The sequence below is a fragment of the Pseudonaja textilis genome, chromosome 2, assembly GCF_049901715.1.
Source record: "Pseudonaja textilis isolate UNSWEBS1 chromosome 2, rPseTex1.2, whole genome shotgun sequence".
Taxonomy (NCBI): Eukaryota; Metazoa; Chordata; class Lepidosauria; order Squamata; family Elapidae; genus Pseudonaja; species Pseudonaja textilis.
Window position 1 is genome coordinate 248,083,449 of NC_141991.1, and position 16,527 is coordinate 248,099,975.

General features: G+C 44.7%; 1 protein-coding gene across 8 annotated transcripts in view; it reads left to right on the forward strand.

The window, feature by feature from the left end:
* PIAS2 (protein inhibitor of activated STAT 2) overlaps positions 1–16,527 on the forward strand; it is a 78,222-nt gene that overhangs the window by 20,800 nt on the left and 40,895 nt on the right. For all 8 annotated transcript variants that reach the window (XM_087927534.1, XM_087927536.1, XM_087927533.1 and 5 more), the window contains exons 6-12: positions 872–1,006; positions 1,263–1,368; positions 1,912–1,985; positions 2,629–2,789; positions 5,007–5,140; positions 7,138–7,321; positions 9,351–9,490. In XM_087927534.1, coding sequence (XP_087783660.1) covers positions 872–1,006; positions 1,263–1,368; positions 1,912–1,985; positions 2,629–2,789; positions 5,007–5,140; positions 7,138–7,321; positions 9,351–9,490 — 934 coding nt within the window. The remainder of the gene's footprint in view (positions 1–871; positions 1,007–1,262; positions 1,369–1,911; positions 1,986–2,628; positions 2,790–5,006; positions 5,141–7,137; positions 7,322–9,350; positions 9,491–16,527) is intronic.

Genomic DNA, 16,527 nt, shown 5'->3' on the forward strand with positions numbered 1-16,527 from the left:
AAGAATCCTACGATTACAAGTAGTCCTCAACTTACAACAGTTCATTTAGTCCATTTGAAGTTACAACACTGAAAAATATGACTTATCACCATTGTTCACACTTACAACCATTGCAGCATCACCAGGGTCAAATGATCAAAATTCAGATGCTTGGCAGCTGACTCATATTTATGACGGTTGCAGGGTCCTGGGGTCATGTGATCCCCTTTGGCGACCTTCTGACAAGCAAAGTCAGTTTGTAAGCCAGATTCACTTAACATCCGTGTTGTTAACAACTGCAGTGATGCACTTAACAACATCATAAAATGGGACAAAATTCACTTAACATCTGTCTCACTTAGCAAGAGAAATTTGGGGCTCAATTATGGACATAGGTCGAGGACTACCTGTATTTGCAAAAAATAAGTGAATACCGTTTCTATAATTATCTTTGCATTTCTTGTTCTGGTTTTCCTTTTCTACACAAGAAGAGAAGGGCCAGAAAGAGATATTTCCAGGGCTGCCTATAACCTGTGATGGTAATGTTTGAAATAACCTTGTAACTCCAGATGCTTAAGGCATTGTGCCATTTTTACTGTCCCTGAATTAAATCATAAGAACCGCAGCCCTTACTTATGTGGGAATGAGCTCCAGGGGAATACATCCACTCAGTTTTGTACCAAATACCTCGAAAGAACTAAGCACATACTTAATGCTTCTGCAGGCATCAATTGAACCTGTTCATAATTTTAGATGAATGTACTACACCACCTATTCCATGTTGTGAGGGAAAATACAAGGACAAAAGAGCATTAGATAACATTTGCTGCCTTGTGTTATTTATAAAAGTTATTTATAAAATATATGATGGGGGAAATGCCGTGTTTTTCAGGGATATGCACCTCCACCTAAAAACGGAATTGAACAGAAGAGGCCTGGACGTCCCTTGAACATTACATCATTAGTTAGACTTTCCTCTGCGGTGCCAAACCAGATTTCTATATCCTGGACATCTGAAATAGGAAAGGTAAGCTGTAAGATGTTTTTCCCCCCCCTTTAAGTGACTGTGCTCCTTTCTGTACCTGCTACAGACCAGTGTTTCTCAACCTTGCCAATTTTAAGATGCGTGGACTTCAATTCCCAGAAAGCTTTGCTGGGAATTGAAATCCAACCATCTTAAAGTTGCCAAGGTTGAGAAACATCGCTGTAGATTAAAGCTGAGTGTATTAATTCTTCACTACAGAGTAGAACTCACTGATTCTTTTATGATTTTCCCCCTGTAGAATTACTCAATGTCCGTGTATCTCGTGCGCCAGCTGACTTCAGCAATGTTGCTACAGAGACTAAAATTGAAGGGTATTAGGAATCCTGATCATTCTCGGGCACTAAGTGAGTAAAGCAGTTGTTTCATGCATATGGAAGCTGTTATTGGGCTCCAGGTTTTTCCAGCAAATGTACTCCGATGAAAGTGGCTGGATAGTTCCTTACCAAAGTATTCTTGGGAGTTCCACATAAATGTAGACATTTCTGTTATTGTCTTAACAAGGTTGTAGCCGGAATAAAATGATGTCTTTTGTTTTAGAGAAAGCTGAAAAGAGATGAAACATAAAACAGACTAAAAAGTTTCCAGGCAACCTTTAAAATGCAAAGAGATTATATAGATAATTTTCAGCTTACGATCATAAACTGAGCCCCAAATTTCCATTGCTAACCTATTTCCCCTCCAGATGAATTAATTGTACACTGGGAGGCAAGCTTTTGTATGGTGAGGTTTTTCAAAAGTTATACCACGGAGCTTCATTGTTTTTTTAAAAAATATTATGTCCTATTTTCTAATGATAAGCAGGTAAAGCAGAACTTTTATTAGGCACTGTATTTAATCTGACAGTCATTCTGCATTTTTAATACTTCTCTCTCTTTTTCCATTTAAAGTTAAAGAAAAACTCACTGCTGATCCAGATAGTGAAATTGCTACAACCAGTCTGCGGGTATCACTGATGTGCCCTGTAAGTAAAATTAAGGAGAAAGTCCTCTTGACTTTTCTCTCTTTTTTTTTTTTTTGGATTAAGCTTTTATGGGGAAAATAAAAACACATTAACCATGGATTGCTCTGCTTCCAGTTTTATGTAGAATGTTATCTGGAATGTATACTTTCTGCTTGGAATTCAAAGTTTCCTACAATAACAGAAATAAATAGGTTGTCAAAAAAAAACCCTTCTTTGTAGCAGCCCCTCAAATATTGGAAGACTGCTTTCATGCCACCCCTTGTCCTTCTTTTCATTAAACTAGACATACCCAATTCCTGCAACCGTCCATGGTATTTTTTAGCCTCTAGGCCCCTAATCATCTTTGTTGCTCTTCTCTGCACTCTTCCCATTTGGTCTTAATTATCAGTACAAATATATATGGACTGGGTGTGGAATTCTGAGAGTTGGAGTCCACCCTTCTTAAAGTTGCCAAGATGGAAAAAAACATTTCTCCAGTAAATTAGACGCGTTCATGCAGTGGCAGGACCTCCATTGTGGGGAATGCCCTAATTTAGATCCTCGCATTTGGGAGGGATTTGACCGTACGTCCAAAACGAGGGCCTTTCCGTTTCATTTCCTGAGAATGGAATTTCTTTCTCTTCCTCCCCGATTGGGTCTCCAGCTGGGGAAAATGAGGCTGACCATCCCCTGCCGTGCCGGCACTTGTACTCACCTGCAGTGCTTTGATGCTGCTCTCTATCTTCAAATGAATGAGAAGAAGCCGACCTGGATCTGTCCCGTGTGCGACAAGAAAGCGACATACGAGAATCTCATCCTGGATGGGTAAGAACCCAGATAAAGGGCTTCCTTCCAAGCCTGTGGGGCGGAGTTTTATATGGCTGCTCGTGTAATCCATGTCTTCTTCGGATTACAAAAAGCAGTTGAGCCACAGTACTAACATTTCCCGCATATGTTAAATGAAAGACAGTTTTAAATATAAGGCAGGGTTGTATTTGTTTTTTAAAAAGGAAAGAGTAGACAGGTGGGAAAACGCACACAAAAAATAATCCTTGCTCCCTTATGATTCCTTTTAATAACTCTGTAAGGTGCAGCGAACATATATCCATGTTCATTTGTTGTTGTTGTTAGTCATGAAGTCGTATCCGACCCATTGCGATCCCATGGACAACGTTCCTCTAGGCCTTCCTGTCCTCTACCATCCTCCAGAGTCCATTTAAGCCAGTGGTTCTCAAACTTGGCAACTTTAAGACTTGTGGACTTCAACTCCCAGAATTCTTCAGCCAGCTGGCTGAGAAATTCTGGGAGTTGAAGTCCACAAGTCTTAAAAGTTGCCAAGCTTGAAGACCTCTGATTTAAGCTCATGCCTACTGCTTCAGTGACTCTCTCCAACCACCTCCTTCTCTGCTGTCCCCTTCTCTTTTTTGGCCCTCAGTCGTTCCCAGCATTAGGCTCTTCTCCAGTGAGTCCCCTTCCTTCTCATTAGGTGGCCAAAGTATTTGAGTTTCACCTTCAGGATCTGGCCTTCTAAAGAGCAGTCAGGGTTGATCTCCTCTAGGAGTCGAGCATCTGACAGAGAGTGGGAGTGTGGCTCCGGTAGGTGTGGGAGAAACTGGGGAAGGGCACAGTCCAGCTGGGCATTCAGAGGAAGACCCAGGCCCACCCCCTCTTCATCCTAGGACATGCAGGGAGAAACGGAGAAGGGAGCAACATGGGTTATGGGGGAGAAAAGGGCCCTGATTCCCTTCATTAGCTGCAGTTGGGAAATCAGGATTTAAAAAGGGCTTTTGTGCACAGGATCTTGCTGGAAGTGTGAATTATCTTTGTCAAGTCTTATCTGGGTCCTGGCTCCTCTCAACTGTGTGTGTTTCGTTATCTTTTGAAGTCTTCAATCCCTTATCATGTCCTGTCTCGTTAATTCCTGCAGCGTGGTTTGTGGTGGTTTTTATTTATAATTTATATGTACTTTGGGTTCGGACTGAATTTCTTCCCTTTAAAAACTGTTCTTGGGACAATTTTTTTCTCCATAACTGGACATTGGGGGCCAAGTTGGAGGAATTAAAGGGACTTTACCTACTTTTGTGACTTTGTTGCTTTTGTGCCACATCCCAGGTCATCACATATATACTATATACTATATACTATATTGTTGTGATTGGAAGGATCGGTCCTGTAAGAAACTTTGAATCTGATGACTGTTAGATCGTGGATTGACGTCAGAACCAGGAAACGTTAATCTGAAGGGCAAGCCAGTTAATTAGCACGTTGCCTTAATGGGTATAAAAGGACACAGCTGAGCTGGTGCCTTTTGCCAGAAACAAAATGTCTATTTTGAATGAGGACGTTACTGCAAAGAGATCTCTGTTTGTTTGAATTTTGAAGGGGAGTCCTAACAGTTTCTGCCAGCCTTTATCTTGTTATTTCCTACAGTTTGATTTGATTGTGAAACGGCTGCTTGTGTTTGTTCGTTTGAATTTCCAAGAGGAGACATAACACTATATATATAGTCTTCAACCATTTACAACCATTCGTTTAGTGACCATTTGAAGTTGCAACAGTACCAAAAAAAGTGACTTACAAGACACTTTATCACACTTTATCACTGATTCAGCATCTTCATGTCACATGATCAAAATTTGGGCACTTGGTCATTGGTTCCTATTTATCCTATTCATGTGATCACTTTTTTGCAACCTCCTGACAAGCAGCAGGGAAGCCAGATTCACTTAACAACCCTGTGACTAACGTAACAACTGCAATGATTCATTTAATAACAGCGGCAAGAAAAGTTGTGAAATGGGGCAAAATTCCCTTCGTAACTGTTTTGCTTAGAAACAGAAATGTTGGGCTCAGTTGTCACAAGTTGAGGACTACCTGTAGTGTGTGTGTGTGTGTGTGTGTGTGTGTGTGTGTGTAGCTTACTAGTAGTTCATGTGAATAATAACCGTTGGATATGGGAAGGATGCTCCCGGATGTTACCTAGGAAAGTATCTGAATGATTAATGGAATCACTCCGGTCATGTTTAATGTGTTGTTTTCTAGGCTCTTTATGGAAATTCTGAATGAATGTTCAGATGTTGATGAGATCAAGTTCCAGGAGGACGGTTCCTGGTGCCCTATGAGGCCCAAGAAGGAGCCTTTGAAAGTCGTAAGTCCACAGTGCCCCAAAATAGAAAGTAAGTAACTTGTAGGGTATTTGGGTTTTTGGGTGGGGCTGGGAAGTTATTCTGCTGATCTGGGTTGAACTTGGTTGGCTTTTTTGAAAGACAGACCTTATCACCCGCTTCCTGGAGCACAGCATGGTTAACCGAGGCAGAGGTAGAAGGGAATGCCCCAGTTGGGCCTTTAGGTTTGAAATGGGCTGCTGGCTGAGGCAAGTGGCTGCAGCCCTGAATATTATAATATATTAAGAGAGGAACTGCTGTCTTTAGAAAGCTTACTTCCTACTGGTGGGTAGAGAAGGTCTCCCCGAGTTCCTTGCTATTTCAGGTGGTTTTCTTTCTTTCTTTCTTTCTTTCTTTCTTTCTCTTTCTTCTTTCTTTCTTTCTTTCTTTCTTTCTTCTTTCTTTCTTTCTTTCTTTCTTTCTTTCTTTCTTTCTTTCTTTCTTTCTTTCTTTCTTTCTTTCTTTTTTTCTTTCTTTCTTTCTTTCTTTTTCTTTCTTTCTTTCTTTCTTTCTTTCTTTCTTTCTTTCTTTCTTTCTTTCTTTCTTTCTTTCTTTCTTTCTTTCTTTCTTTCTTTCTTTCTTTCTTTCCTGTCTTTACAAACATCCCAAGGTGGCAAACATATCTAACACATCTTCCTCCTCCTGTTTTCTCCACAACAACCTGTGAAATGGGTTGGACTGAGAGGGATTGGTCCAAGGTCACCCAGCTAGCTTTCATGGCTAATATGGGACTAGAATTCACATTCTCCTAGGGATTGGTCAAAGTCACCCAGCTGACTTTCATGTTTAAGACGGGACTAGAACTCACAGTCTCCTGCTTTTAGCCTGGCGCCTTAACTCCTAGACCAAACTGGCTGCTATTTTCACTCTTTTTACTGACATCTGTTCTAAAGTCCACAAACACTCCCATAAACTCTTTAATAAACACTCTTAATAAACACTCTTTAATAAACTCCACCTGCTTGTAATGCTTTCAGCCCTCTCCCCCCCCACCACCACCCCGGGAGAGAAGCCTTCTCAAATGAAGGAAAGTGGCTAAGAGCACAGATTCTGTTCTGACTTCATGGCAAATAAATAACCCCATACAACTTCAATTAAAAGCAATCTGAAGAAAGACAAATGAGATAGGGAAACTGGATGCCTGTCAAAGGGAAGGGTGTTCCATTGAAAGTAGTCTTCCTCTTCCACCAGTTTCCCCAAGACAGGTAAATTGGTTCTTAATCCTAGTTCCTGATCCGTTATCCTTTCTCACAAGGCAGCTATTTCCACTTTTCCTTTAAAGACAAATGTGGAAGAGCAGTGTTGTTTAACCACAACTGTAAAAGATGACATCACTGCAAGACATCTCAGTGTTAGCAATAGCACTGAAACTTATATACTGCTTTACAGCCTTCTCTAAGCAGCTGTAAAGTGGTATATAAGAGCTTTTGCTCTGTATGTTTACTGCAGGGCCCCCCAAACTTGGCAACTTTAAGGCTTGTGGACTTCAACTCCCAGAATTCTCCGGCCAGCTATGCTAAAGAATTCCTCAGCCAGCTATTCTCAGCCAACCAGCTATGCTGGCTGGAGAATTCTGGGAGTTGAAGTCCACAAGCCTTAAAGTTGCCAAGTTTGGAGACCTCTGGTTTACAGAGTCAGCCTATTGCCCCCTGTCAGAACTGCAAGGCTTTAATATAATTGTGCCCAACTGTGTCCCATGATGGAAGTGGATAGGATTAATTTTAGTGAGGAAAAAGTAGCAAGTTAAAACAATATCAATGTTTTGCACCTCAACTTTGCCAGTATTGTGGGTTCTTGATGCTTTCAGAGCTTGGTCGTTTTCTTGCAGACATTTCATTATCCAGCTAGGTAAGGTTACCGGTACTAGAAGGGAGTGGGGTTTGCTCTCTGTTTATAGACCCAGTGGCTTGTTCTGTTAGTGTTGGTGGGTCCTCATTTGACTGACCTCAGAAGGACGGAAGGCTGAATCAACCCAGTTGAATTACAACGGCTGTCTTTTATCTCTTCAGTCCTGCACTCTCCAGGTTCTGCCATGGTCAGTAAGCAGGGCTCGACCCCCACTGGCGAAGTCAGCAAGAAGAAAGTGGACGTCATCGATCTCACCGTAGAAACTTCGTCTGACGAAGAGGAGGACGCCCCGCCCAAACGGAAATGCATATACATGTCGGACACACAAGCGAGTCCCACCAAAGGGTTGGTTCATTTTCCTCTTTTGTAGGGCTACCCTCGGCATTGGATTGGAGGATTTGGGTTGGATCACAGAGGTCAGGAAGGCTCCCTGGCTTTTGAACCCCTTTCTCAACATCCTGCGGGACGTTTTCATGAGAAGATAATTTATCGTTTTCATTTTCTACATTTTCAGCTTAGAAAACAAGTTTAGCCAGGCGAGAGCCTAAGAGGCCATTGTCACAACTGATAATCCAGTTTGGATCAAGCTTCTTAGTTTACCAATAGTTCTGGTCGGCAGAATGGTGCAGCAGGCCGCCCAGGCTGAAAATGAGGTGTGGAGGGGGCTGCTACCAAGGCCCTCTCGCCCCCTTTTGGCTAGCAGAGTGCTGCAGGAGGTGTCTGTCACACACACACACACACACACATGCACACACACACACTCCCCCCCTTCCCCTGGCCAGCCCGCAGAAGACAACTGCAATCCTGATCTGGCCTTAAAGAAATCCAGTTTGACACCCCCGTTCTAAAGGGAGACCAAGCTGAAGCTGTGCAAAGAGGATGCTGTTAGCTTTCCCTCCTCAGATCGCTTCTGACATTGGCAATTGCCTGCCCTTTTTGCAAGCCCTTCATCCTTCCACAAGGATGTCCTTGTGATTTGCTTTATCCCACGCTTACATTTCTTTCCAGAGCTCAGCAGTGGTTTTACTCTAAAATTAGCCACTTTCTAAGAAAACCCTCATGGCTCTGGGACATTAGAAGATCCTGCGGCATTGGTTTTCCAGGAAACAGGGTTTGGTTTCATGGTTTTTATTACTCATAAAGGAGAATATTTGTAGCTCGGGATTGAAATGAGAAGTCCTTGGTGCTCTCTGAGCCCGCTTGTTTCCTTGCAGATGTTTCATTACGCAGACTAGGTAACATCATCCGTGCTAGTCATTATTTATTAGTCATTTAGTAAAGGCCTCTCTTTCTTAAATTATAGCTTTGCATTTTTAAAATATATTGAGAGTTAATTGTGGCATTAATACCATAATTATTAATTATTTTAATTATGGCAGTATAGAAGAGTGATTAATAAAATCATTAATTGGGGACTTCTTTTGTTTAACAGATACAAATTCAAAATGACAAAATGTATACATTTTCTCATGCTTTGGTGTGATACTGTACAGGTAGTCCTCAACTTACAACCACAGTTGAGCCCAAAATTTCTGTTGCAAAGCGAGACATTTGTTAAGTGTGTTTTGCCCCATTTTATGACCTTGCTTGCCACAGCTGTTAAGTGAATCCCCGCCGTTGTTAAGTTAGTCACATGGTTGTTAAATGAATCCGACTTCCCCATTGACTTTGCTTGTCAGAAGGTCGCCCAAGGGGATCACGTGACCTCAGGTCACTGCTACCCTCACAAATGTGGGTCAATTGCCAAGCATCCAAATTTTGATCATGTGACCATGGGGACGCTGCGAAGGTTATTAAGTGTGAAAAATGGTCATAAGTCATTTTGATCAGTGCTGTTGTGTCTTTGAATGGTCACTAAATGGACTGTCGTAAGTCAAGGACTCCCTGTACTGTAGTGCAGAGCTCCCCAACTTTTCTGGGTTGTCTGCCTGGGGAGGGGGAAGAGAGGCAGGTGCCTTTATGTGCGCATATGGGCTCACGGTCGGGGCTGCACACGCACAAAGCAAGCGCCGGCACCAGCATCCGGGCAATGCTAGTGCCTGCATGATGCTAGCACAAGTGAGGGGGTGTGGTCACAGCAAAACTAGTGACATGCGACAGTTGTGTGAGTTAGGGCGTGTGCTCGCAGCGACGCCAACGCCTGTGCAATGTGACTGCAGGGTCATGCGGGCACCTATGCACACTGGCCAGCCATTCATGCAGCCCAGTGGCCAACAGACCAATGGCCTAGAAGTGGCCCACAGTTTGGGGACCTCTGCTCTAGTGAGCTGACGGACACCCCTGCTCTAGTGAGCTGTTACGTGGTAGATTACATCTCTTTCTGGTTAGTTCTGGTTTATTTTAATGTTTCACCTGCTTTTTTTCCCCCAACCAGCGTCCTTGTGTATCAGCCGGCAGCCGTACGAGTGCCAGGAGTCAGCACGGTGGATTCTACGGCCATCGCCCCATCATTAACGGACTACTCTGTACCCTTCCACCATCCACCAATATCAAGCATGTCGTCTGACTTGCCTGGTAGTACATTTTTAGTTTTTTGTTTTTTTTAAGTGATTGAGATTGTGGCTAGAATGACTAACAGAATAGCAGAGTTGGAAGGGGCCTTGGAGGTCTTCTAATCCAACCCCCCTGCTCAAGCGCAAGACCCTATGAAAGTAAGATGTTGACGAAAACGTCTCTCTTCTCTAGTGAGCTGTTCTGAGCACCCAAGCCAGGGTAATGCTTCCATCTGCTGCTTGATAGGCTGAGCAAAGTTCTGAAGACCTGCCTCCTTGACCCTTGTCCCCAGTTGTAGCTGAGCCTGTCTTTTGAGCTAGACGTGTTCTTTGGCTAGGATTCTTGGAACGCTACTCATTTCACTGGTTTTGAATTGTCTACGGTGAGAATGCAGCCCTCTGAGCAGTTTGCGATCCCTTTCCAGCCTTCAAAGGTATTGTTAAAGACTCTGACAACCTACACCATTTTTTTCCAGCTGGCCGTCGGTTGCAACCGGCCCTTAACAGCGGGCCGTAGCAGTGCGAAGAGCGAGAGCTTGATTCTGCCGCTAAAGCCTCTTTACGGCCAGAGGCGACATATCAATAACTGTCCTGAACAAGAAGCACGTTGGCACGATTCCACTACTCAGCGCAACTTTTCTGAGCTCCTTGAAATTCTTTTAGCTCATGCCAAGTCCTCCCTTAACTGCCGACGCCATTTTGGTACTCTGATTTTCGCGCCGAGACTTGTAACAGCTGGCGTCATTTTGGATTTAAATTTCACGCCGAGGATTTTGACAGCCGGCACCATTTGGCATCGACCGAAACCTTCCATTGAGACAAAAGATTCCTTTACTATTTTCCCAATTTTACTATTGAGGCTTTTCACAGCTTGCCTCTTATTCCAAATAGTCCTCCAAGGCAGCAGAGAAGGATGAGAAAAGGGCCCAAAAGGCACTGGAGAAACAGCTGGAGAAGAGTCTTCAAGAGGCTGAAAAAAACAGGCAATTGGCTTCTCCAGTAGCTGCGATACCTTCTCCCTGCCCCCTTCCAGCCCCTCTTCTGGACCTGACGGACTCTAACAGGGGCAGAGACAACCTGAGAGCCCAGTTTGGTCACCAAGGGGAGCACCTGAGACGTTCGTTCCTCAGGCCCCAGACCCAGTCATCAGCAACGCAGTTGATCCAATTTTCCCTGTTTCCCAACAGGGCAAGTGGCTCACCAAACTAAGAGACCCAGGTTAGCGCCTGAGGCTACCTTCACCCCAACTGCAGTGGGGCTCCATGCAGAGGAATTCCTACCTCAGGACATTCCCCCATCTATGAGGTTTTGGATATTGGAGGCAATCAGACATGGCATCACCGCTGTGGTACAACAGATCTGCCAGGCGAAGTATTGGATGTCAGCCCCTCTTCAACACCAGGGGCAACCTCAGTCCATGCAACACAGGGTGAACCTCTGTGATTTCCAGGCACCACCCCAAGCCATCCACCCGAGGGCAAATTTTCCCGAATTTCAGATGCCTCCTCACCCCATGCAATTCATGGGAGAACCTTCAGAAGGCCAAGATCCTGACTCTCCAGTGTCATCCGAGGACACTGATTCCTCCCCGTTGGAGACAGAGGGCCAGCTAGACAAGGATGAAGGGCCAGACCAGACCAGCTAACATTTACAGGACTGTTCTGCCCGCATCTTTTTGAGACCTTGTTCAAGGCCAAAAAAACGCATCCCTTGACATCCCTGCGACTTATTTCAGAGCCATCCTTGACCTCAGGGGAGTCGGATGGCTTAATTTTCTCGCAACCAGTTGCAGAGGGGGAGGTCATCCCGGTTCCTAAGATGTTCATGGATATGGTCCAACGACAGTGGACCTTCCCGGGCACCTATCCCAGCCCTACTGGCTACATTAGAAAATGTTATAATTTAGCTCCTGACCTGGCACGGTTGCTTCAGACTCCCGTAGTAGATGAACCAGTGGTGGCCCTAGCAGCTTCCTCCACTGTCCCCAGCAAGGTGGAGGATGCTTTGAAAGTGGAGGAAAAGAGGGCAGAACCAGGTGCTCCATAGGGCGCACCAGGCAAATGCCTGGGCCATTAAGATAGCTGCAGCCGCGTCCTTTTTCACGCAAACCTCCCTAAAGTGGCTACGCCACCTGCAGGATTCCATTCTGGCCACTAACATTAGGGCATACCAAGACATCACAAAACTAGTGGCGGCCATGGAATTTTCTGCTGATGCAACTCTGAATGCGGTAAAATTCTCATCCAGAGCCATAGCTTCCCAAGTCACAGCCCATCGTCTGCTATGGCTCTGCCATTGGCAGGTAGATACTAAAAGTAAGTTAAAGCTGGCAACCGCCCCTTTGATGGGAACAAATTGTTTGGGTCCACCTTGGATCCGGTCCTGATGGAGGCACAGGACAGGAGGAAGATATTACCTTCCCGTTCTTGGCGGTTCGACTACCGCTCCGCCCAGTCCTTTCGGAGGGCTTCCTTTCGATCCTCCGACCAAGGAAACAATTTCCAACGATGCCAAAGGTCCTTTGATTTCCGTCAAGGACAACAATCGGATAGAGCGGGTTTCCAAGACAGGAACAGGCGAGGAGCCCAAGCTAAGAGGTCCGTTCATGGCGCTGGGAGTAAATCCTTTCATCGCTCCAAATGACCACCAAACCGACCCATTGGAGGCTGGTTGACCCTTTTTGCCAACCAGTGGGACCTGACCACCTCAGACGTTTGGATCCGAGAGACCATAAGATCAGGTCTCTCTCTAGAGTTTCTCTCCATACCTCCAAATTTCTTTATGCAATGCCCTGTCTCAAGGGACCTCACAAGGAGGGCCCTCATGGAGACCCCGATCTATCAGTTGCTGGACATCCATGCCATGCATCCCAGTGGATCAACATGGGCAGGGGTTCTATTCCCACCTCTTTGTGGTTCCAAAGAGTTCGGAAGGGTGGAGGGCGATTCTAGACCTAAAGCGTCTGAACTGCTTTCTAGTCCACAAGAACGTTCAAGGAGAGCTCCCTGCAATCCATCCTCTTGAGCATCAGGCAGAGAGACGTCTTGACCTCAGTGGACCTGACCGAAGAGTACCTGCACATTCCTATCAGACCTATGGGCAGAAGATTCCTGCGATTTTGTTACGCCAACCACCATTCCGAATACAGGACCCTGCCATTCAGGCTGGCGTCGGCCCCCTGAACCTTTATGAAGATTTTGACAGCCTTAGCAATGTATCTCAGGAGCATGCCGGTTCACCTGCAATGTTACTTAGTTAATATTTTGATACAATCCATGTCTCACCTGCAGGCAGAGATAGATCTACAAACCACGCTCCGAGTACTTTGGGATCATGGCTTCCTGGTCAACCTGGTCAAAAGCCATCTGATGCCTACAACTCGTCTTTTGCACCTGGGTGCCATAATAGACACAGTGACAAGCGAGGGTTTCCTCTCGCTGGACTGACAGGTCAGCATCAGGGATTTGTCCAATTGCATTCGGACTCTTATACGAGTGCCCCTGGCCCAGTTATCTCAACTTCTGGGAAAGATGATTTCCTGTATTGCAACAGTCCCTCGGGTCCACTTCCAGTCCAGGATATTGCAATGGTTTCTGCTCCCATTCCGGAGATCCAGCAGGAACAATTCCATGGCCAAGCTCCTGGTCCCACCAAAAGTTCTTTTATGACCCCATTGGTGTACTTCCAGGAACATCACCATGGGCTGCCTCTTCAGAGAGCCATGCCGATTGACAGTTACTACCGACACCAGCCTCTTCGGCTGAGGGGCTCATTGCCAGTCCCTAGGAGCCCAGGGTCTCTAGTCTCCGACAGAATGAACCTACACCATCAATTGGCTGGAACTCAGGGCAGCTCATCTGGCCCTCCGCAAGTTCCAGCACGAGATCCAGGGACAGCATGTCCTCCTCCTGACAGACAATGTGGCCACAGAGGCCCACATAAATCGAACCGGGGGCAGGGGGCACACATTCAAGGTTCCTTATGAGGGAGGCAGAAAGGCTTTGCCGCTGGGCAGAGAAACATCTCCACTCCCATCAAGGTGGAGCATATCTCGAGACTGTCCAATATTCAGGCAGACTGGTTGAGCAGGGCCACTGTCGACCATTCTGAGTGGCGCCTGCACCCGAGCCTCTTCCGGGAGATGTCGGATTGTTTCAGCCAGCTGATCCTGGGTCTCAACCAAGGTAATCAGGAAATTTATAGAGGGGCCCATACAACATCTGGAGCCACAGTTGCTCCAGCTGGTGCTTGAGTGGAGACTTCTGAAAAGTGAGGAATTCTCCAATAAAGTTATCAAAACTTTAGGCCGCGAGACGTCCACCCACTAACCGTATTAATAATGCCACTTGGAAGAATGTTTGGTGGTGTGACAAGATGAAGATAGACCCCACCTCAGCATCGGTGGCGAACATACTGGACTTTCTCCAAGAGTGATTGGACAAGGGCTCTCCCCAAATACGCTATGTAGGCAGGTGGCGGCTCTAGCCTCATTTCTCTCCTATGGCGATCCACAGTCTCTTACGCATCATCTGAGTATGTACTTTCCTCTGAGGGGCCACTAATTAAGGACCTCCAGTGGTCCATAGATACCCCGCCTGGGATCTAAACAAGGTTGTCCCAGCGCTCACCAAACCACTGTTTGAACTCTTGAGAACTACCAGCCTCTACCTTCTAACCTATAAGGTGGGTTTCCTTGTGGCTATAACCTCCGCAAGGAGAATATCGGAGCTGGCCACCCTGTCGTTGAGGGAGGATCTTTGCGTCTTCCACTCTGATAAGGGTGGTTCTTCACCTAGACCCGGCTTTCATACCCAAAGTCAATTCCTCTTTCCATTGGGCACAGGAGTTGATTCTCCCCAACTTCTGCCCGAGGCTGGCTCATGCCTTAGAGAGGCAATGGCATTCCTTAGATGTGAGAAGGGCCCTCCACATTTATATCAACAGGATTGTTTCCCACAGAAAGATGGCGGCTCTCTTTGTCTCGTTCCAGCCCTCCGCCATGGAGAGGAAAGTCACAGCTTCGATGGTGGACAGATGGCTGCAGTCTACGATTGCAAAATCGTATGAACTACAGAACTTACCAGTGCCCAGAGGAATCATGGCGCGCTCCATCAGGGTGACAGGAGCCTCTATTGAAGAGGGTGGAGCTGGCGGCGCAACGATATGGCATGCGATCTTGGAGGTCTGAGATTGCTGCTGATATCTTTGCTCCTGGACGGTCCTATCGGATCTAAACAGTCCCGAAGAGAAGGTGAAAGTGAAGAGTGCATCCTGTCGATCCCAGGGATACCGTAAAGTCCCTGGTAGATCCAGGAGAAGCTCTTCTTGCCAGCGGCAAAGAGGCAGCCATTAAAGCGGCTGAAGTTGGGACAGCTCCGAAACGGAAGAGAACGGAAAGAGAGAGTGTGCCGGTTTGGTGAGAACTTTTTTTTTTATTCTAAGATCTGAAACGACACCCAAAGGAAAAGAAAGAATCTGTAAAAGTTTTGAAAGAAGTGAATAAGCGGCGATTTTAAACAGGAATGTCAAAGTAATGTTTTTGTTTTTTTTCTCATTGCTGGATTTTCTATATATGACCTTGTATTTTGAAACTGGACTGGTTTTTTCGTTTATATCTATTTTTTTCTTCTCCTTTTTAATCTTGTGATATTTTAAGCTAGAGGCTCCCTTTAGTTATTTCATTTTTAAAAAATACCTTTTTTTTTAAATGAATTCTTATTATATCCTGCTTGGAAAAGGAGGGGGAAAGAAAGTGAGAGCAAATAAACTTTGTAACACTGCCAACTAGAGGCTTGAAAATATTCTATTTCCCTGTGACCAGACAAAGCTGAGAAAGAAAGAACTGAGACTCTTTTTCAAGGACATTGCCATTTGATAAGATAGAGGGAAGAGCATGGGAGAGTATTATTGCAGGTGTTCTTCTGGGTTTCTATCAACAGCTGGAGTCTGGTGTTGAAGTTTAGGAAAAGAAAAGGTGATAAGTCTTTGGAGAAGAGAGTCATAACAGCCTTGGATAATTAAACAAAGTGCAGTGCGCCCTTTTTACTTTTTCTGAGTTGTGCTATCCCTCCTCACCAGCTTTATTGTACTTCTTTTTATCTTTTTTTTTTGTAATAACTATATGGGTTTTTGGCTTTGTTGGAGCTTGTCTTTGTTTTTCTTTTTTTCTTTGGAAGTCCAATCTCTATGTTTGCTTATTATTTTAAAGGGAAAGCCTTAAAAGCCTTTTTTTTCCTTTCCTGGTATTTTTGTTTTTACATCTACCTTTCTGGTTTATTCCTATGTACTTTTTTCTATTTGAGACCTTTCAATTGGATTAAGGTGTTGAAGAACCCGAAGAATTTTTCCTTTTCCTTTTTTTTCTTTTTTTTCTTAAGCCTTTTTTAAATCTAACTATTGATTGCATTAAGGTTTACAAGAACCTGAAAATTTTTTGTCCTCCCTTCTTTTTTCTTTCTTTTTCTTATTATTATTGGGCTTCTTTTTTCTACTATTTTTATTTTGAAATATAACTGGTTACCTCACAATTGGATTAAGGTTTAGAAGAACCTGAAGATTTTGAATTGCTTAAAATGAGTAGGAAATTTACAGCTCCGGGTTCTTCAACTTCTACTTCTTCCTCTCCGCCATCTGGAGGACTACGTTCAATACAGACAATGTTAAAGCAAGAAAAAGAACAAGAAAAAGTGAATGCAAGGAAGAGTCTGCAAGGAATTCAAAATATTCAAGCAAGATCAGAGAATATTGAAAAGAGAATAGAGAACATCGAACAAAGAACAGAGAACATTGAACAAAGAACAGGGAAAACCGATGAAAAAGTGGAGAACATCCAACAAATGATGTTGAAGTATGATGAGAGATTCCAAAAAATTGAAGAAGAAGATAAACAAAAAAACAAGCCTCTATCGAAGAAATTTGTAGGGCAGCAATGTGGTCATGTTGCCCTTCATAAGGCCTTACAGACTGGACATCTTTGCCTCGGCAGAGGCTGCCTTTGGCAGACATGTCCTACAGCGAATTCACACGGTGAGGGACACTCCAAACCAGACAGAAACCCTC